The sequence below is a fragment of the Oncorhynchus tshawytscha genome, linkage group LG33 (assembly GCF_018296145.1).
Source record: "Oncorhynchus tshawytscha isolate Ot180627B linkage group LG33, Otsh_v2.0, whole genome shotgun sequence".
NCBI classification, from domain to species: Eukaryota; Metazoa; Chordata; class Actinopteri; order Salmoniformes; family Salmonidae; genus Oncorhynchus; species Oncorhynchus tshawytscha.
The window spans coordinates 28,110,740-28,132,273 of NC_056461.1; the positions used below are offsets into that span (position 1 = coordinate 28,110,740).

At 43.2% G+C, this 21,534-nt stretch overlaps 1 protein-coding gene across 1 annotated transcript; it reads left to right on the forward strand.

Moving 5' to 3' along the window:
* The first annotated feature begins 270 nt into the window (after positions 1–270).
* Positions 271–21,534, forward strand: LOC112231062 (PHD finger protein 24). Its single transcript, XM_024397591.2, has 8 exons — positions 271–798; positions 5,201–5,643; positions 12,432–12,617; positions 15,290–15,368; positions 17,403–17,605; positions 17,747–17,913; positions 19,816–19,893; positions 20,035–21,534. Exons 2-8 carry the CDS (start codon positions 5,203–5,205, stop codon positions 20,129–20,131), a joined length of 1,251 nt encoding a protein of 416 aa, XP_024253359.1. The 5' UTR covers positions 271–798; positions 5,201–5,202; the 3' UTR covers positions 20,132–21,534.

Below are 21,534 nucleotides of genomic sequence, written 5' to 3' on the forward strand. Positions count from 1 at the left end.
TGTGCATGGCTGTAATTTAATATATCAAAGTATAATTTTCAATGCATTTGCAAGATGCCTGAACTTAAATTTTACCATAGGCTCCCAATAGATCTCTATATTGAATCATGATGCTGTCTGAGATGATGATATTGATTCATGAGAGGTTTGAGTGGGGCTGTAAAAGCCTCAACACTCCCATATATGACGTTTCAACCTTTCTGGGAGGTTATTGGTTATTAGTGTATTCTGGCACAAGCAGGTTTTTTTATCTGGTCCCCGGCCAATCAAGAAGGTAACATTTTAGATTGAGTAGCCTGCAAGTTATCTAGTTCCTCAATACTTTCGATTGACTGACTAGCAAGGCTCGTTGTTAGTGTGGGTCCGAATAGTGAATAGCATTGCTTCATGGTTCAACTTCGGTCTCGCTGTAACTGTGCTGTGCATACATACGGCTGCATTTTCGACAGAGTTGCCCTGTAAGCTCTCCACGCGCGCAAGTGACAAGGAAGAGATTTCAGCACTGGAGCTGTCCACGCAATCTTTTTGACGGACTCGCATCACTCTTATTACCTATGCTATAGGTTATTTCGATCACATTTGCACTAAAGATTTGTAAGTGAGGCTATTTGAGTGAGTGTCACGCATACATAATATACCATTCAATGCATTGTGGTAAAGAAACACGAGTAAACTAAACCCGCACATCGCCTACTTTTCATTCAATCGAAGCCTTGAAATGCTGGGTAGCCGTGCGTGAGGCACAAGAAAAAAGGAATTCTCAAGTCACGGTGGAGAGTTGTCCGATTTTTATCTCAGGTAAATTCCGTTTATTTATATTTTCAATATGACAGAGATTAACAGCAACATTGTTAGATAACACAACGTTTCACAGTTGCATTTCCAAAGACTTTTTGATTGATGCGTCAAGGATGACAAGGCTCGAATCGAATCTGGGGTTATTGCAGCAGCTATAGAATTTTTCTTTATCAGACAATTATTGATGGCTGTGTTTTAAAATGAACATTCATAGGCGGGATTTGGTGATCTAGTGTCATGAAGTTCCTCGCATCTCTTTATGTGCAACCAGGGTGAAACGCACATTTGCGGGTGTGTAATGGAGGCTTGGCATCAGACCGTTTTGCAACCAATCAAGGTCAGCTCTCAGACGGGTGCGGATCCTAGCCACACATGATTATGTCATGCATTATAACCTCTCGTTGGGTGGTTCAACCTACCTTTGGTTCAGTACTACTACAGCCTGTGTGTCCCATCCTGGGCTAATCCTTTGGTAAACACAGGCCCTGTGCCTGGGGAATCCTAGTGCCCTGGACTGAGTCCTGCTCCCCAGCCTGTGACAGATCTCCTGCCTTTTGCACAGTGCCCATTGTCAGCTTCTCTCAGCCTCAGTGTATTGGCTGGCACTGGCACAGCCTCTCAGTTTGCCTGGCAGCCTGTGAATGCCAAAATGGGGACTCCTCTCTAAGGATGCATTTAGAATTAAATTCCTCCACTTCCAGGTGCTTCTGTGTTCTCGGTGTACCAGAGATATGGAATCCCAGCAGGTCAGGGAGATTTTGTCTCAGGCATTTTTGTGTATGTTTACCAGTGTGTGTGTGTGTGTGTGTGTGTGTGGTTATTTTGTGTGTGTATGGTTGTTTTGTATGTGTGTGGGTGGTTTTTGTGTGTGTGTGTGGTTGTTTTGTGTGTGTGTGGTTGTTTTGTGTGTGTATGGTTGTTTTGTATGTGTGTGGGTGGTTTTTTGTGTGTGTGTGTGTGTGTGTGTATGTGTGTGTGTGTGTGTGTGTGTGTGTGTGTGTGTGTGTGTGTGTGTGTGTGTGTGTGTGTGTGTGTGTGTGTGGTTGTTTTGTGTGTGTATGGTTGTTTTGTGTGTGCTTGTATTTGTGTTTACAATTCTGCTCACTGGTGAAGGCCTGGCCTGGTGGAACTTGTTAGTGTAATTAGTTCCAGGTCTTTGCTCTGCGGGTCGATGGATGAGATCCTTGGCTAAATGGGATTCATTCTCATGAACAGGAATGCTATGTGGCGCCCCCATTCAATTAATATCCCCCCACAATCCCGACATGAAAAGGAGGACTGGTTGGCATTCTAATCTGCACATACCGAGAATGGACCTGTGAAGAAAAACATGTCACTACTGTCACATGGACAACCAACTCTGTAATCAGACCCAGCACCTTAACCCCTACTGTCAAACTGGGTTCAATACAGAAACTAGAGCTGTTCTTTATGATCATAAACTGTCTGTTGGGAAAAGCCTGTACAAATAGTCTAGATCAAACATATTCTCTTAAATCCACCAGTTTGCATAATGCAGGATAAAAGATTGCTATTGTAGGAGCTTAACGTGGATGACATTCCTCAGGGACACCTGTGCAGACGAGGTGTCTGACAGAATACTAATGGACAACCAATGTGTCCTAATACACTGTTTTACAAGGCTCACAGGAGCCAACCCATTCTAATTCCAACCCAAGATTAATGTCCTGTTTTGCATACGCTCTGCCTTTGCCAAAATGTCGTCTCTGCGGGACAAAAATAGATTCTCTATTACACCAAGGACTTCAAGTATTTTGGGGGGGTATTATCCATGAAACGTACAAAATAAATGTCAAATCAAATTGACTGGATTTCATCAGTGCACAGTGTTGTGTTGGTGAATTATGGTACTGTTCACTGTATCACTTCCCTTCAGTGGGCTCTGAGCAGGGCTGGCAATGCCAGACATGGTCTCGTTCTCATAAATCATGTCTGACCAGTGGAGTGTAGAGAGCCTACAAAAGGGATTACTGCGAGCAAGAGCTAGATCAGGGGGATTTAAAGAGCACCATGGCGCCATCTTCCTCCAAAAGTATCAATATTTCATTACACCAAGACAGTGCTGTGAGCTCCAGCCATCCTGTTCACCACCATTGGGTGCTTTGCTTCATAGAGCAAACCCAGATGTCTTTGTTAAAGCTGACAAGCTGATAAAACGGATTCAAATGTTTCTATAGGCAACACAAATATATTCAGACTTTAACACTCTACGTGAAAGTGCTCTTATTTAGCTTGTGCAAATTCTATTTGCTGTAGCTCTGCTAAAAACACTGCACAATCATTATTCCTGCTGTGTTACACTATGTACCCAGTTCACCATAGGCTTTACGAGTCTTGTTATATGCAACAATATGAAAGATACAAGTGCCCATAAAAGTGCCTAGAATTCCGCCCATACAGTATCTCGAGACCTAGTGGGAGAATATCCAGACTGTTGCGGTGGAGCTTGTTCAGAATGGGATTGCATCAAGTCCTGCCATGCATCAAGTCCTGTCCTAAGGAGTGGCCATGTTTTCCTCCCCATCTACTTCTTATTTTTATCCAGGGGCATTTAAATCATTCAGAGTGGTTCAACCTTCTGTGCAGAGCAGCACAGGCAGCTGCTCCTGTAGGAAGCTACTGAACACACAGCCCGAGGGAACCACAGCACTCCTCCTCATTTCTATGGATTTAGCCTGCGTTGTAGTATGTGGGCCAAAAGATAGTTGTTTGCCACCCTCCAGACATTTTCAGTCTTTAGTCCCGTTTGTAAATAAATACAGTTTTCACATCTATGAATTCTCACATTCTGAGTGTCTTCTGAGGTAAGATTAGTGTAAGATACTCTAATGAGAACACCAGTCAAGTGTGAGGGGAAGTATAATGTTCAAATGTTATGCATTTTTGACAGTTTCATGGCCAAGGCTTTGGGTTAGAAGACCTGCTAGATAACCAGTGGCAGATTTCTAAATTTCCTTTATTACATCAGTGTGCAAAGCACTGACCCACGTGTGTCAGCTTTGACTTGCCCACAGAATAACAATAAATAAGGCCCTCGTTTAAAATTCACAAGTTAACTTCAAAACGGTGAGGTCTCCTACACTGCTCAGTCTCTCTGTGAGCAGCGGAGGCTCCAGCTCCATCTCCATGGGAGGATGTTACGTAATGAAAGGTGGACAATGTCTTATGTCTATCAGGGGGTTCCAGGCCCTTTTAGTCAGGATATGGAAGTGTGTTTGTGCCAGGTCTGGTCAGCCAGGGATGGCCTCTAGTGGAACTTGACTGTGGCCTTCCTGTGGTTCTCCTCGGATGCCCTGTTAGATAGTCTATCATAGAGCCTCATTACTGTGTCTCTCTGTCTGATGTGTCACCCGTCCCCCGTCACCTCAACACTCTGGAGGAGGATGGACACATCACTGGCTGAGATTAATTACAGCAGCATAATCATCTCCTCCTGGCACTCAAAAGACTTTGATGAGCTTGTGTTCACACTATGTCCCCCTGCTCCCTGTCTGTCAGTCTGACTGTCCATCTGTCTGAGCTGCTAGTTTCAGGAGGTCCACAGAAAGAGGCTGTACCAGCAAAGGCAGTAAAGGCCGATGGGTGTTTGGGAAGAGTGTCCTATCCTCCACATCCTGTCATAGAGCAAGATTCAATAATATACCAAGAAGGCCCACGCACAGAAGTCTCAAAACTGTAGTCATATTAGAGCTAACTGAGAAAGAGAGGACAGGACAGAGGCAGGGAAGCACTCCGATGGTACTCTAGATGAATGGGATTGGATTTCACACAACCACTTATCTGGAGCGTGGCTGGATGAGATTGCATTTCAGATCGCGAAACGTGTCCTCTAAGTACCATGTAATCAACTTGAATCCCCAACAGCCCCCTTTTCAATAACGGAATTCATGGTCTCGAATGAGCCGAGTGGAATAAGTGAAAGTAGTTCTTTGTTTGTTACAGGAGCCACTGAAGATTACTGTGTTTTGTTCTACTCTTCCCATTCATTTTATTTGTTGATTTATGTTTAATGCTCATATCTAAAGTCATTTAATGTGATTGATGAGCATTAATGGTGGCAATCCAGGACCAGGAATGGCTGAGCTCAGTCTGGTGATAGATCATGATCCCACAAGGCACAGACGTCAATTCAACGTCTAGTCCATGTTGAAATGACATGGAAACAACTTTAGTTCAACCAGTCCAGGGGGATGTGTAACTGTACCTGAGAATGGAACCATTATGCACACGCACACAAAGTTGGTCAACATATCACATTAATCGTAATGCTTGATAAAATGGCAAGTCCAATTAGCCATATCTCTCAAACAAAAGGTATGCCATGCACACAGTAATGAGTACCCATCTCTCTCTCTCTCTCTCTCTCTCTCTCTCTATGTAGTCATGGGAGTGCTCATGTCTAAGAAGCATCAGGTGGAGAAGGTGCAGAAATGCACCTCGGTCGTCTCCGCCTTTCAGGAAGGGGTAAAGGAACGTGCCCCATCCACAACAAACCAGGAGGGAGGATCCAAAGAGGAAAGAGAGGGGCCGACTGAAGCCTTGCCACCACCCAACCTGGAGGAGAAGGAGGATGCAGAGCACAGAGAGGCAGACAGCAAAGCGGGGCCCTCAGGGACCTCCCAGCAGGCTGCAACTTCGGCCCCCACCAGGGACGAGTGTAAGGTCAACCAGGAGGCCTGGAATAGGTTACGGGACGGGAAGGGGGTGGAGCCTGAGGATCTGGACAAGACCGGCCATCAGCTCACCCCAACTGCCTTTGTACGTCCCAAGAGAGATGCCAACGTTGATCAGCCTATGGAGATAGCACTGGGACAGAGAGAGCAGGTAAGATAGTGTGGGATACAGTACAATAAAGGGTTTACTTTGTTCTTTAAACCCCTGAATTTTTAAGATATGTGTGAGAAGGAATTACCATGGCAACAGCAGACTTATCTCTGTGAACTCCAGTTGGGATGTTTTGACTGAAAAGAGACCTAAACATCTGTTAAGTATGCTGAGTCTTTAGTATTTCCCCCCATAGGTGAGATAATGTGTGTTTGATGTATGCTTTTGTCACACCAGCTATTTTCCCTCTACTCTACGGTAGAGCCTTTGTGTTGGCGTCTAAGTGCTCTTCAAAGAGAGAATGCTGTTGTGTGGGCAGGTGCTCAAGCTGTCTCTGTGAGGAGGCCTTGGCCTCTGCCTCACATCCCAGGGTCACCATGACTAATTGGGGTCCTGAAGTGGTCAGAGACGGGGGCGGGGTTCAGGACTGGACCAGATGACCAATTAGTCGCTTGTGGCTGTTAGGAAGAGCACACTTTTATAATAGGACTCTCAGAGAGGATTGAGATTGTTTTTATGCTTTAAATCACTCTAATGGTGCTCATCAGAAACAAAAGGTAGAACAGAGAGTGGACTATTTTCAGTAATGAGGAATAATATGTTACAGCTGCAGGGACAGACTAGAGAGGAGCAGACAAAATATTAAGATTAAGATGGAAAAATAGGAGGAAGGGAAGCGCTACTAAGGTACACAATAGTCCATTTTGGTTGATAGAAGGTGCTCTTTGGGACTCCCTGACGAAGGCCATGCAGCCGAAACGCGTCAGTTTAAAAAAAAAAACTTTTTTTCTATTGAACATGCCATACTAATAAAGGCATTTTAATTAATTATATGAAGAGTGCCTTGGTCCTCCTTTCTTTAAGATTAAGACGTTATCACATCAAATCACATTTTATTTGTCACATTCACATGGTTAACAGATGTTAATGCGAGTGTAGCAAAATGCTTGTGCTTCTAGTTCCGACAATGCAGTAATAACCAATGAGTAATCTAACCTAACAATTCCACAACGACTACCTTATACACGCAAGTGTAAGGGGATAAAGAATATGTACATAAAGATATATGAATGAGTGATGGTACAGAACGGCATAGGCAAGATGCAGTGGATGGTATCGAGTACAGTATATACATATGAAAAGAGTAATGTAGGGTATGTAAACATTATATTATATTAAGTGGCATTGTTTAAATTTTTACATCAATTTCCATTATTAAAGTGGCTGGAGTTGAGTCAGTATGTTGGCAGCAGCCACTCAATGTTAGTGGTGGCTGTTTAACAGTCTGATGGCCTTGAGATAGAAGCTGTTTTTCAGTCTCTCGGCCCCTGCTTTGATGCACCTGTACTGACCTCGCCTTCTGGATGATAGCGGGGTGAACAGGCAGTGGCTCGGGTGGTTGTTGTCCTTGATGATCTTTATGGCCTTCCTGTGACATCGGGTGGTGTAGGTGTCCTGGAGGGCAGGTAGTTTGCCCCCGGTGATGCGTTGTGCAAAACTCACTACCCTCTGGAGAGCCTTACGGTTGTGGGCGGAGCAGTTGCCGTACCAGGCGGTGATACAGCCCCACAGGATGCTCTCGATTGTGCATCTGTAGAAGTTTGTGAGTGCTTTTGGTGAAAAGCCAAATTTCTTCAGCCTCCTGAGGTTGAAGAGGCGCTGCTGCGCCTTCTTCACAATGCTGTCTGTGTGGGTGGACCAATTCAGTTTGTCCGTGATGTGTACGCCGAGGAACTTAAAACTTACTACCCTCTCCACAACTGTCCCGTCGATGTGGATAGGGGGGTGCTCCCTCTGCTGTTTCCTGAAGTCCACAATCATCTCCTTTGTTTTGTTGACGTTGAGTGTGAGGTTATTTTCCTGACACCACACTCCGAGGGCCCTCACCTCCTCCCTGTAGGCCGTCTCGTCTTTGTTGGTAATCAAGCCTACCACTGTAGTGTCGTCTGCAAACTTGATGATTGAGTTGGAGGCGTGCATGGCCACGCAGTCGTGGGTGAACAGGGAGTACAGGAGAGGGCTCAGAACGCACCCTTGTGGGACCCCAATGTTGAGGATTAGCGGGATGGAGATGTTGTTACCTACCCCCACCACCTGGGGACGGCCCGTCAGGAAGTCCAGTACCCAGTTGCACAGGACGGGGTCGAGACCCAGGGTCTCGAGCTTGATGACGAGTTTGGAGGGTACTATGGTGTTAAATGCTGAGCTGTAGTCGATGAACAGCATTCTCACATAGGTATTCCTCTTGTCCAGATGGGTTAGGGCAGTATGCAGTGTGGTTGCGATTGCGTCGTCTGTGGACCTATTGGGGCGGTAAGCAAATTGGAGTGGGTCTAGGGTGTCAGGTAGGGTGGAGGTGATATGGTCCTTGACTAGTCTCTCAAAGCACTTCATGATGACGGAAGTGAGTGCTATGTGGCGGTAGTCGTTTAGCTCAGTTACCTTAGCTTTCTTGGGAACAGGAACAGTGGTGGCCCTCTTGAAGCATGTGGGAACAGCAGACTGGGATAAGGTTTGATTGAATATGTCCGTAAACACACCAGCCAGCTGGTTTGCGCATGCTCTGAGGACGCGGCTGGGGATGCCGTCTGGGCCTGCAGCCTTGCGAGGGTTAACACGTTTAAATGTTTTACTCATGTCGGCTGCAGTGAAGGAGAGTCCGCAGGTTTTGGTAGTGGGCCGTGTCAGTGGCACTGTATTGTCCTCAAAGCGAGCAAAAACGTTATTTAGTCTGTCTGGGAGCAAGACACCCTGGTCTGCGACGTGGCTGGTTTTCTTTTTGTAATCCGTAATTGACTGTAGACCCTGCCACATACCTCTTGTGTCTGAGCCGTTGAATTGCGACTCTACTTTGTCTCTATACTGACACTTAGCTTGTTTGATTGCCTTGCAGAGGGAATAGCTACACTGTTTGTATTTCGTCATGTTTCCGGTGACCTTGCCCTGGTTAAAAGCAGTGGTTCGCGCTTTCTGTTTCGCGCGAATGCTGCCATCAATCCACGGTTTCTGTTTTGGGAATGTTTTAATCGTTGCTGTGGGTATAACATCGTCAATGCACTTTCTAATGAACGCTCACAGAATCAGCGTATTCGTCAATGTTGTTGTTGGACGCAATGCGGAACATATCCCAATCCACATGATCGAAGCAGTCTTGAAGCGTGGAATCAGATTGGTCGGACCAGCGTTGAACAGACCTGAGCGCGAGAGCTTCTTGTTTTAGTCTCTGTCTGTAGGCTGGAAGCAACAAAATGGAGTCGTGGTCAGCTTTTCCGAAAGGAGGTCAGGGGAGGGCCTTCTATGCGTCGCGGAAGTTAGAATAACAATGATCGAGGGTTTTACCAGCCCTGGTTGCGCAATCGAGATGCTGATAGAATTTAGGGAGTCTTGTTTTCAGATTAGCCTTGTTAAAATCCCCAGCTACAATGAATGCATCCTCAGGATATGTGGTTTCCAGTTTACATATAGTCAAATGAAGTTTGTTCAGGGCCATCGATGTGTCTGCTTGGGGGGGAATATATACGGCTGTGATTATAATCGGAGAGAATTCCCTTGGTAGATAATGCGGTCAACATTTGATTGTGAGGAATTCTAAGTCAGGTGAACAGAAGGACTTGAGTTCCTGTATGTTGTTATGATCACACCACGTCTCGTTAATCATAAGGCATACCCCCCCGCCCCTCTTCTTACCAGAAAAATGCTTGTTTCTGTCAGCGCGATGCGTGAAGAAACCAGCTGTCTGCACCGACTCCGATAGAGTCTCTCGAGTGAGCCATGTTTCCGTGAAGCAAAGAATGTTACAGTCTCGGATGTCTCTCTGGAATGCTACCCTTGCTCGGATTTCATCAACCTTGTTGTCAAGAGACTGGAAAGTGGCGAGTAGTATGCTAGGGAGTGGTGCGCGATGTGCCCGTCTCCGGAGCCTGACCAGAAGACCGCTTCGTTTGCCCCTTTTACAACGTCATTGTTTTGGGTCGCCGGCTGGGATCCGATCCATTGTCCTGGGTGGAAGGCAGAACACAGGATCCGCTTCGGGAAAGTCATATTCCTGGTTGTAATGATGGTGAGTTGAAGTTGCTCTTATATTCAGTAGTTCCTCCCAACTGTATGTAATGAAACCTAAGATTACCTGGGGTACCAATGTAAGAAATAACACGTAAAAAAACAAAATTCTGCATAGTTTCCTAGGAACGCGAAGCGAAGCGGCCATCTCTGTCGGCGCCGGAAGTAGACCGCGTTATTGAAACGGATGGTCAAAGTGTAGAAGCAACAGAATATTGTTATTTGTATTTGTATTTATTAAGGATCCCCATTAGCTGTTGCCACGGCAGCAGCTACTCTTCCTGAGGTCCAAACCCATTAAGGCACTTACAGTACATATAAAACAAAATATAAAACAGTACATCATATAACATTATTACACCACTACATATCTACAATACAAAATGTATAATACCACCTTACAACAATATTACAGTGTGCGTGTGTGTAGTGTGTGTGCTAGCGCTTGTGTGCGTATGCGTGTGTCTGTACCTTTGTGTGTGTCTCTTCACAGTCCATGCTGTTCCATAAGTTATATTTTTATCTACTGCTTGCATCAGTTACCGGATGTGGAAAAGAGTACCATGTAGTCATGGCTCTATGTAGTACTGTGTGCCTCCCATAGTCTGTTCTGGACTTGGGGATTATGAAGAGACCTCTGGTGGCATGTCTTGTGGGGTATGCATGGCTGTCTGAGCTGTGTGCTAGTAGTTTAAACAGACACCTCGGGGCATTCAGCATGTCAACACTTCTTACAAAAACAAGTAGTGATAAAGACAGTCTCTCCTCCACTTTGAGCCAATAGAGATTGACATATCATTAATTTTTAGCTCTCCTTGTACATTTAAGTGCCAGCCGTGCTGCCCTGTTCTGAGCCAATTGTAATTTTCCTAAGCCCCTCTTTGTGGCACCTGACCACACAACTGAACAGTAGTTCAGGTGCAACGAAACTAGGACCTGTAGGACCTGCCTTGTTGATAATGGACTTCTCCCCATCTTAGTAACTCTTGTATCAATATGTTTTGACCAATATATATGTTTAACAGTTTTACAATCCAGCGTTTAGTCACCTCAACTTGCTCAATTTCCACATTATTCATTACAAGATTTAGTTGAGGTTTAGGGTTTAGTGAACGATTTGTCCCAAATACAACGCTTTTCGTTTTTGAAAGATTTAGGACTATCTTATTCCTTGCCACACGTTCTGAAACTAACTGCAGCTCTTTGTTAAGTGTTGCAGTCTTTTCAGTTGCTGTAGTTATAAAGATGAACATAAAACTTGTTATAACAGATATCAGCCTTAAATTAAATTGTCATGTTTGGAGCTGTAGGATACTTCACATAAGAGAGGAAAATGAGCAGTGCTGTGTTTTTTGTAGATTAGTCATCAAGGAAGTACTCAAAGTCTTGGTGGAACCAGATATAATTATGATATTGGCAGGCAATTTCAGCCTCCTTCATGATTGGGTAAAATCAATAGAGAAACTTCTCCTTTCCTATCAGGCTCTCTACAGAGTAGTTAGAATAGAATGTAGTTAGAATCCTCACACAGGATGACTCACACATAATGATACCAGACAAGATAGCTAGAAACTGTTGAGTTACATCTGTTTCATAATGTGATGAGAGTATAGACCACTATGTCTCTAGGAATGGGTTTGAGTATAGAGCATGGGGGAGGTATGATTCCTCCTGGCTATAGTCACCTGTAAGGGACCAGGTTTAATGAGGTCAGTCCATAAGACTGTGACGATAGTAACGTTTTTCATCCTGAGGTCAAAGCAGTATGAGACGTTAATACTAAGAGACTGACTGACTGCGCTATGATATAAGTTCCCACTATAATATTATTGACTGTGTAGACAGTCATACGTCTTCTGCCTGTGAATGGTCCTGAGGGATGGACCTGAAATCACCTGAAAGAGAGACACTAAACTGATGACTCTAAAATGACACGTTACTATGAAATTAAACAGTGCACTCTACGCTTTGAATCTACACTTGAATCATATTTGTTTGAGTGTATGGCGGTATTGACACAACATTCTTTGCATTCACTGTTTAATCAATCCAATAACCTGTCTAGACTGTAACATTCAGGAGAGAAGAGCTAGCCTTCAACATGGTGACATGTGATTCAAAGATCGTCTTTCTGACAGTCTTTGTGAGAGAGAGGTGTATTTCTATATTTAAAACCCTAATGGAGGAGCTTAATGGAGTGGGTATGAAAGTTTGATTATGAAAATATGTTGAATGGAAGCTTTGGGATTTGGGCAATGAAACCCTTTATATACTTTCCTACTTAGATGAACTTATGGATACCATTTGTATGGTCTCTGTGTCCAATATGAAGGAAGTTAGAGGTAGTTTTGCAAGCCAATGCTAACTAGCTTTAGCGCAATGACTGGAAGTCTATGGAAGTCTTATCTGCAAGCATGCTAGCGCTAGTTAGCAACTTCCTTCATACTGCACTCAGAGACATAAAAATGGTATTCAGGAGTTCATCTTTCTCTGGTGAAGTAGATATGAATTCACCGTTATAGGTTCAAAATCCTCTTTTCAGCCCATACTACTTAGTCATTTGGATAAGTCAGTGACTTCATATGATTCTCAGACATATACAGTAGATGGATCTTTCAGCTAGTGGATTTGGAACAGAACTTACAAGTCTCCTACTTAGGATTCAACCCCCACCTCATGCTTTAGGAGTATGGTCTTTAACCCAATGACCTGATTTACCTTTTCCCCAGCCGGTGAACGATGAGATGTGTGAGGTGTGTGAGGTGTGGACGGCCGACGACCTGTTTCCCTGCAGGACCTGCACACGGGTCTTCCATGATGGCTGTCTGAGTGAAATGGGCTACCTGCGTCCCGAACTCCTGCAGGAGATGAGGGAGACAGCTCACACCGCGACAGGCTGGAGCTGTTACTACTGCGTCAGTCACTCAGTCAATAATCACCTCCTATTGGCTATTCACAAAGACCAACCACACTCCACAAAGACTGCTATTTCACCTTTGTATGATGCATACCCACTACTGTTACTATAACAGACACAACTTTAAACAACACACACTTTATGAACCTGAACACACATCTGTATATAAGTGTATTCTCTTACTATACTTCCAGACAGATCCTCTTTCCCAAGTGTATGTTTATAAAAAGACAGTAATACATCATTTGGAGGAAATGTTGAATGCGTGCCAAGATTCTTAATCTCATAATGAATTAAATAGCTTGTCTTCAACATGAAGGACACTCCACTAATCTTTGGAGAAGCAATGTGCAATATGGTACAATTAAAGTATAGACAGCGTAAGGGTGCATTTCCTAAAGTGCTCTTCAGACTAAAGTAGAGGGCTTATCTTACTGATGTAGGATATTAATTTGATCCGTCTGTTGCAGGAGAATTTACTTATAGTGTATTTGAGAATTTAAAAATCCTACTGAAGTTTGTAATTTCCACTTTGAAATTTCAGACTTGATTTTCCCTTACGCAAAATGTAATAAAATCGTACAAAAAATGTCAAATAATTATAATCCACATGATAATGAACATTTCCTGTTGCCGACGGATTATTTTCCTGCTGGTGCGAACTGGCTCAAATTAGGATCCTACATCTGTATTTTTGCAGACTGTGAGAGTTGAAGCTGATTGAGAGACTTTGATGAGTACAAAAGAGGCCGTTTTTAGGCAGTTTGACAAGGGACATCGATAGGGCCAATTGACTTCTTCCTCGCTGGCCCATAATCAGTATGAGTGTGAGGCAGAAAGTGAAGAGAAGCGTGATAGTGGAAGAAGATGAAAGTGACAGTGAGAAAAATACACCTTTTCATCTATGAAGAGTTGAGCTCTAAGAACTGTCGTCGAAGCTTCAGAAACAAACACTATTTATTTTATCGCCTGGGAAAGTCATCCAAAATGACCCCTTTGAAATGTAATTTCACAGCTTTGGTGTTGTGTCATTCTCACATCTCCTCTCATCCACAGTCATGGGGCTTGGGGATTTGCCTGAGGTGGTGAGAGCTGGTGCTGCCGTCACCACTGACTAGACTTTTCCACTATCGAGGAGACCAAAAAGTCACCCTCGTGTCCCTATTATTTTTATTGTGGTTGCTTAAGGGTCTTTGCAACATAATAATTAATTGCTCGTAATCATTTATAATCATTTATAACTCCCCCTAGTGCTCAGGATAGAGTAACCTACTGTATTTCAACTTGTTTGGATTGTGGATGAACAAATACATTTAAAAAAAACTTTAAGCATTACTCGGGAGATTAAAATATAAATCGGAAACAACTAGTGCGCGTCATCCAATTGATTTCTATTGTTGACACTTATGATTAGTTATGCTCCCTGAGGATTTCAAAAGGGATTTTTTTTCACCATGAACTGATCTTGAGCAATAGTTTAACAAACCTGCCAGAGAATACACAAACACAAACCAAGAAAGTGGGTTGTGGTGTTTAACTAGACACCCAGCTCAACACATCCCACTACGTACAGATACAGAAAAGCTTTCTCTCTTTCAAACATGAAGTCAGCAGTATCCCCGTGCTGAGGAGATTGAGCACTGTGGATATCGAGTGAGAGTGAGTGACTATGGTACACAGCTGATCAATGCACTCGCTTTTATGGATTTATTTGCAGACCCGTATTGAACACAGTGTGTTTACGCAAATCCTGGAAAAGTACAAATGTCACCCAGCAGGCCATTTTCAGCAGCCCCCAGATTTGATTCACCACTCCTGCACCCCCTCCTCTTCTGGTGTGCTCCTGTTCTGACAGCACCACAGTTCCAAATCAGTGGCACATAGGAAGAGTTTATTTTATGATATCTGGCAGGCAGAGTTTGGACTCTTTAGCATACATGTGAGGAATAAACTATTTAAGGGATACGCCTGTCTTTCCTGGAACTATTGTTTATTTGATTCCTTTAAGGGGTTAGCAAGAATGCAAAGAGCACACCCAAAGCCCTAGTTTTGGACTCATATCCTGTTTTGAGCTCCATATTAGTGCATAAAATCAAAATACATTTTCAGAGGTGATGCTACTGGAAATCAAACGGCCTGATTTCCATAACCCTGGGCTATCCAGAGATTTCACATATCATGGTCAATTATCCACCCCAAGTATTACAGTCTGTCATTCTCATCCTCCAACTCCCTCCCCTCAACTTGTTCATCAGAGATAGACAGCATAGAGAAACTTAGCAACCTCCACACATCTGCTGCAGATAATTCACTTAATAGAAGGTTTAATGTGTGTTCGACCTGAACTGCACCCTTGCCAAGGAGTGTAGTAAAATGGCTGCTGGGCTTACATTTTCCTATTAACATGGTCGTTTATTCCAAACCATCTAGTACACACTTGACACACTTGTCTATAAAAAAATAGCTTCTGAGAAACTGCATAATAAGCAAACAAAGGCATTCTGGATAATTAGACACACAGCACATGAATCCATTAGGGTTTGCTCCATTATAGAGCATATGAGGGCAGCAGGGCACACTTTGGGCTGACCCATACTTAATTAGCTTCAGACATGAGTTTGTATCAGATCTCTCCCCATTAATAGTGACCTTCGCCCCTTTCTCCCATAGGACAACGTGAACCTGCTCCTGACTGAAGAGGAGATGTACAGTCTGATGGAAACCTTCAAGCAGTGCAAGATCATCCCTGGTCAGTCATAATGTCATGGTGCTTCTGCTGCACCTCTAGAAAACAATACATTACACAGCCGTCAGATCTGCATTATCTGGGACAAGTAGGCTTTATTCGGTATAGCACTGTAGACAGTGATTAATAGATCAATACCCCCAGTACATTGTGTATACAGGTTGTTCTCATTCACTTCAAGCATCTCTGAGCCAACCCTCTAAGCACATAAGCAAAAGGTTGCTGAGAACAGAATGGTGCCAAAGCTCTCTGTTTTTGTAATGCACAATGTCGTGTCTCTGACTGATTAAATTATATGACAGGCTATTTTATCAAATCGATTACCAAATGTTTGATTGATTACATGATCGAATTAAACTATGCAACAGTTAACTTGTTAATAACCTGGGGCACCACGGAACAGTGTTTATAGAGCAGCTGTCTTCCCGAATAAACTCTTAAAGATCTGAAGATCTTTTATATCAATAGCAGTTAATTATTAATCATCACCTTATTCAGTCTCATCTGAATGTCGTAAAATTCTTGGTTATCTGCACGAACCCTGGCTAACAAGTTGAATCAGCAATACAAAAATTGGCTTAATTATTTATTTACTAAAAACCTAAATAATCACACAGAATTACATATACACAGGATAGATCATACATCGATTACTAATGATGTCATAAAATAAAAAGTCCTTAGCGGACAAAACTGATATGACAGCTGGTTACACGAAGAAAGGGGGTTGGGTTTGAATGAAAGAGCGGGAAGACTGAGGGACAAAGGGGATTGGGTCTCTATCAGACCTTGAGAAGCTATGCTACTGTAAATACAGAATCTTATGCTTTCTAATTACTGCCTTTTCGGAAAAGGAAAATGCATGATTATATTTACTCTGAGCTGCGCTTTGATAGATGGGTCGAAGATGGCAGACTGGTTTGCCCAGCAGAGATTGCCATTGTCCTTTGAAGAATCTTTCTGGTCATAGTGTTGTAGAGCGGATACGTTGAAGTACCCTGTTGTTCTCAGGAGATTGTCTGTCCTTTGCTAGGCCACGTACATTTACAGCTGCAGCTGATAACTTGACGTCTAGGATGTATCACTTCTTTAGCAAATAAGAGTTTAAAGTTCATACCAAATTACCATAATCAGCTTGCGCTGTATTCTGGATGGTCTAGTAGAAATTCATCCTTCCAGCGTGGTGATTGTCACTTCCGCGTGATGTAAATCTTATATAAATTTCATTATGTAGAGTGGATATTCAACCATTTGCAACCACAGCTCACGCTGGGGTTTTCTTAGTCTGATGTGAATTGGGTCACGGGGGCTTTTATACTGGAGAAGAGAAGGGCGTGTTTCATCCCTCTCCAACCAATGTCTGTTCACTTGGGCGTGGCCACTGTGTGAGCATAGTTTACTTATGAAAACAATTCTCTCATTTAGAAGGCTAAAATTTTAACTTTTCACAAATAGTTTCATATTTAAACATTTAAACAATTCCATGTGAATCTGATAACTAGAATGTGTAGACTTTCTAAGATACAATTTATGTTGTCCTGTCATCGGTAATAATGTTCCAAACAACAACTCTCTGACATTCTTTAGGTACGAACGGACACTTTCAACTGGTTGGATTACAGAAATATTGTTCCATTCCCCAACTTGTAGATGTTACCATACAATCTCTATGTTTACAAAGGCCTTTCCAAGAATCCATTCTGTAGAGTGGAGAGAATAGGGGAAAATGTATTTATGGGGGGGGGGGGCATAAGCCTCACCCAACAGGGAAACATCATGACAACAGGTTCATATTAACTAATCAATATGTCTCTGTAACTTCTCGTTACTGTATGTATTTCTTAGCAATTGTCTGTTACAGGTTTCTATAAAACTGCACATTGTGCTTCAGCCTGGTTTCCATCGCAATGTGTGATATAAATGACAGGCGTTCTCGGAATTTGTGAAATTAATAATAATCATAAACTAATTGCATCTGGATCACTGCTTAGGGAGATTAATTTATGGGTGTTGTGATGAACTGCTCTTGCTGTATAGAGTCGTGCCTGGTGTCAGATGAGCTGCTGCAGTACCGCCACTTTGTGTCCAAGCAACTGTTTGAGAAGGACCTCTCTGATGAACAGGAGGAGGAGGTGTTGGCCCAATTCGCTGCCCTGGACCCGGAGAAGAGGGGCCAGATCGAGTGGTCTGACTTCCTCTACCACGAGTCCCTGGAAGTGCTCAAGAAGTTCCGCACAGAGGTACCAGAATCCATCAGAACCCACTAAATCTGTGGCATTCAAGTGTGGTGTGTTACACATTGACACACGTGCATATAGACCCATACACACACTCCAACACACACACACAAACTCTCATCCTCTGGATGCCTTTGTTCCCAGAACTCCTTGGTGCGGCTGTTGAGTGCTAAGGAGCGGGACCATGTGCGGTCAGTGTTCATGGGTTTGGACCTGGATAAAGACAGTGTGGTCACAGGAGCAGAGACCCGCTGGGCCCAGCAGTCCTGGTTTCAGAAGCTCAGCAAGGAGTCCCAGTCCTGCAATGTGAGGTGAGCACAACACTGTTGAGCCCATAACCATCCATCCACAGGAGATGAGGTTGAGAAGTTAATTAAACGTCTGTCACAGACTCACAGTCAGGAGCTTCTACTCAAGGGGAAAATAGAACTCAATCAGTACAAGGTAATGTGAAAAATTCCTCAAGCCTCTTTAATCCGCTTCATACTCTAGAACTAATAACACTTAACAAAGAGATGCTTAATTTAACGAGGCATGAGATGCAGAAACGTCATTGACTGTGCCTGAGAGGTGTGAAATAAAGCTTACTACTGGGGTTTCATTTCCCCTGTTGCAGCCGATGAATTTACTTTTCTGCTTTGCATGCAGGTGCACGGATAGGGAAAATAAATCATTGAAATAGAGGGTTTGATGACAATTCTGATGGAGAAAGTCATGCATACGCCAAACTGTCAAGAATATTGCCCTGGAGGCAGAACTGAGTGTTTGGTATTAGTTTAAGGTTAGGGTTAGCAGTGCGGTTAATGTCAGGGTTAAGGTTAAGTTTAGATTTGTATGACTTTGTGGCTGTGCTAGCTAGTGACCACTCTGCAGAGCTGCCTTCAGTTCAAGATTCATGACAATAAATGCCAACCTGCACAAAGTTGATTCTTATTCATTAAACACTGAACCCTCCTTGTGTAGAATATTTATGTTTATCATTGGTGTCAGACCCAGATCTTGGAGTCCCATTGACTCCATTAGTTATTGGCTGCTCTGAGCTGAATGGAACAATTAACTTTAGCTAGGTTTATTTCTATCACGCACCTCTCTTCATCTCACCGCTCCTCATCTCAGTGTGGATAATTGCACTGTCTGTGATTGGAGACTTTCTCTCAGGTACTGATTCATTCACAATCATTCACTGATTGAGTCAGTGTGTGCGTGCATGCATGTGACTGTGTGAATGGACTACCCTGTATTGACCTCCATTGTTATATGTCATGTCATACCATTCCATCTGCCTTATCACCTTATGTCCCATCCTTCAGACTCATTGGATTGTGTTCTCCTGTGAATTGTGGGTAAGTGACAAAGCACTGCATGGGTTATCAGTATTTTGTCTTCTCTTTAGCTTCTCCAAGCCCTCAATCCACAAGTAATCTCACACGACCTATTCCTTTTTGAAGTTCCACCCATAATTTCACACCCTCTCACCAAGGCCAGGATAAAGTCCATCTGAGGAATACTGGAATCATAGAGCAAACACTACAGGTGGGATCTCTAAAAGTCAAAGAACAATTGAGATGTCTTGCTTATACACAAAGAGCCCTTCATATGATGACTCCATGTTGGTTTGAGCTGTGGATAAGAAATATCCAGTCCTCTCATTAGAGGGTTCAAAGGGCAAACTTTTGTTCTCCTGTGAGAAGCTCTAGAAGGCTTCCCTCGTCAGCTTTAAGAAGACACGGGGGGCCAAGTGGATGTGAAAGCGTCTGGTCCCTACGCCAAGGACCGAGCATGCATTCTATTTCACCTCTTAGGTCAGACAAGACAACAAGGTGCTCATAGAGATTACTCACAGTGTATAATATATACATAATATTAAGCCAGAGAGTGCAACAAGACTGAGGATGTAGCAGAAAGTGTTCAAGTATTCATCTTTCATAGAAGAGGTTTACATGCAGAGCAAACCGTGAGCCTGTCTCTTCCTCTATCGTTAATAATTCATGAGTTGGGCTGTGGCCTGGAAGAAAGCCATTTGGTCTCAATAACCCACTGAGATATTTTCAATGTGGTTTTGCATTAGATTTCTACCTGACCTCTTCACAGATTAAACAAATTGCTTTTCAAAGCTAAAGGGTGTCTTGTCCTTGGCAGACATGGAAACTCAATGCCACCTATTGTAGCGTATAGTGAATCTGTCTGTCTTGTGTGTTATTTTCCTGCTGCAGTATTAGCCATGTTGGACCAATATCTGACAGCAGCCCAGCCAGCTCCAGCAGTGAGAGAAGCACTCAGAAAGATGACAGGTATATAATAAATATAATTGTGTGTTTGCAGGCATATACGTGCTTGAGTGTGTGTGTGTGTGTGTGTGTGTGTGTCTGTCCTTAGTTGACCTCAGTTTAGAGGATATGGCTCCCTAACCGCTTCTCTGTTCCCATCACCAGACCAGTGAGCTGGGATGACTTCCTGAGGGAGAGTGCCATCTACATCCTCGCTGCCCGGCCCAACAGCTCTGCAATGCATATCCGTCTGCCCCTATAGCCCCAACGACCTCACCTCGCCTGGGCCGGGCCCCACCATAGAGAGAAGGCCACCCCTGGAAGTCCCTGTGTAGGACAGGTGGAGAGCCGGTACCATTGCACTGTAGGGGAATACTGTACCACTCAGAGACTGGACAGAATAAGCCATCAACAGATCTCCTGCTTCACACCATAGATCAATGACCAACTGACAGCAACATTCAACGACCAACAAACACCAACAGTTAACGACCCACTGACAACAACAATCAATGACCTACAAGTACTTACTGAGGGTAAAATGATAAACAACCTGACAACACAAGCTGACAATCCACTGGTTATAGATACTCCTGAAACACAGGATAAAAAACAACAGCCCATTTTCAACACAAGCCAACAATTCACAGATGCTTTGAAGACTCAGGGTATCCTGGTAGGCACACATTCCCCGAAACGATAACTACGATATACAGTCAATTTGTCATGCTACAGTCTTACAAACCTCTGTATGATCAATTCAATTGGATTAGAATGACAATGATAGGCTGTCTTATGCTATCACATATCCTGCTATTGGGTAAAGCATCATATTTGGATCAGCTTCTGTATGGTAACACTGTTTTGTATCACTTGGCATCATACTTGTTGATCATAAAATAGTATCTGTCATTTAGGGAGATTTTGAAGCCCCTTCAAATATTGGTTAATGAGTGTATAGGACTGACCGTGCAACTGCTCCAGATCAGCACATGTACCAAACAGGAATAACAGCTATCCGCATACATAATATCATATATTAAGACATGCCATACATACAAGTATAATGACATATTATTATGCATTAAAAAGCTGTATTTATTCCTGTACCCTCTAAGCTATTTTCAGTTTTTCCACTCACTTGTTCAAGATCCATATATTTTTGATGATTATGATATTGTAATGGACACTAACCCAGTATCTGGCCTGTACATTCAGCCATAAGTACATTTTCTCTTGTAATGTAGTAGTCCAACTACTGCGTATGTATGCTATGACAAAGTAGAATTATCTGCTGCTGCTGCCATTCCAATCTTGTATTTGAACACTGCCATTTAGATTTGTACGGCTTTGAGGATTATTTATTGGAGTTTAAATCATGCATTGGAAAGGAATATCTCCGTAGGATGAAGGTTGAAGCCCACGCATTAGGCCTTCATGATACTTGCATAAGCATCGCTTCAGACCTGGCTTTGTGGACAGTTTGCCTTAGTTCGGGAACATGTTGATACATTTTCCAAGGTGCTGCAGTATGTCATGTTTATGCTTATGTAATGAAGGTCCACTTGTCTGGTATCCTGGCCTGAAGTAGGTCATTACTTGAATCCTAAGAGGGTAAAAGCTTTGGAATTATGTGACAGTGCTGAAATAAATGAATGGCATTAA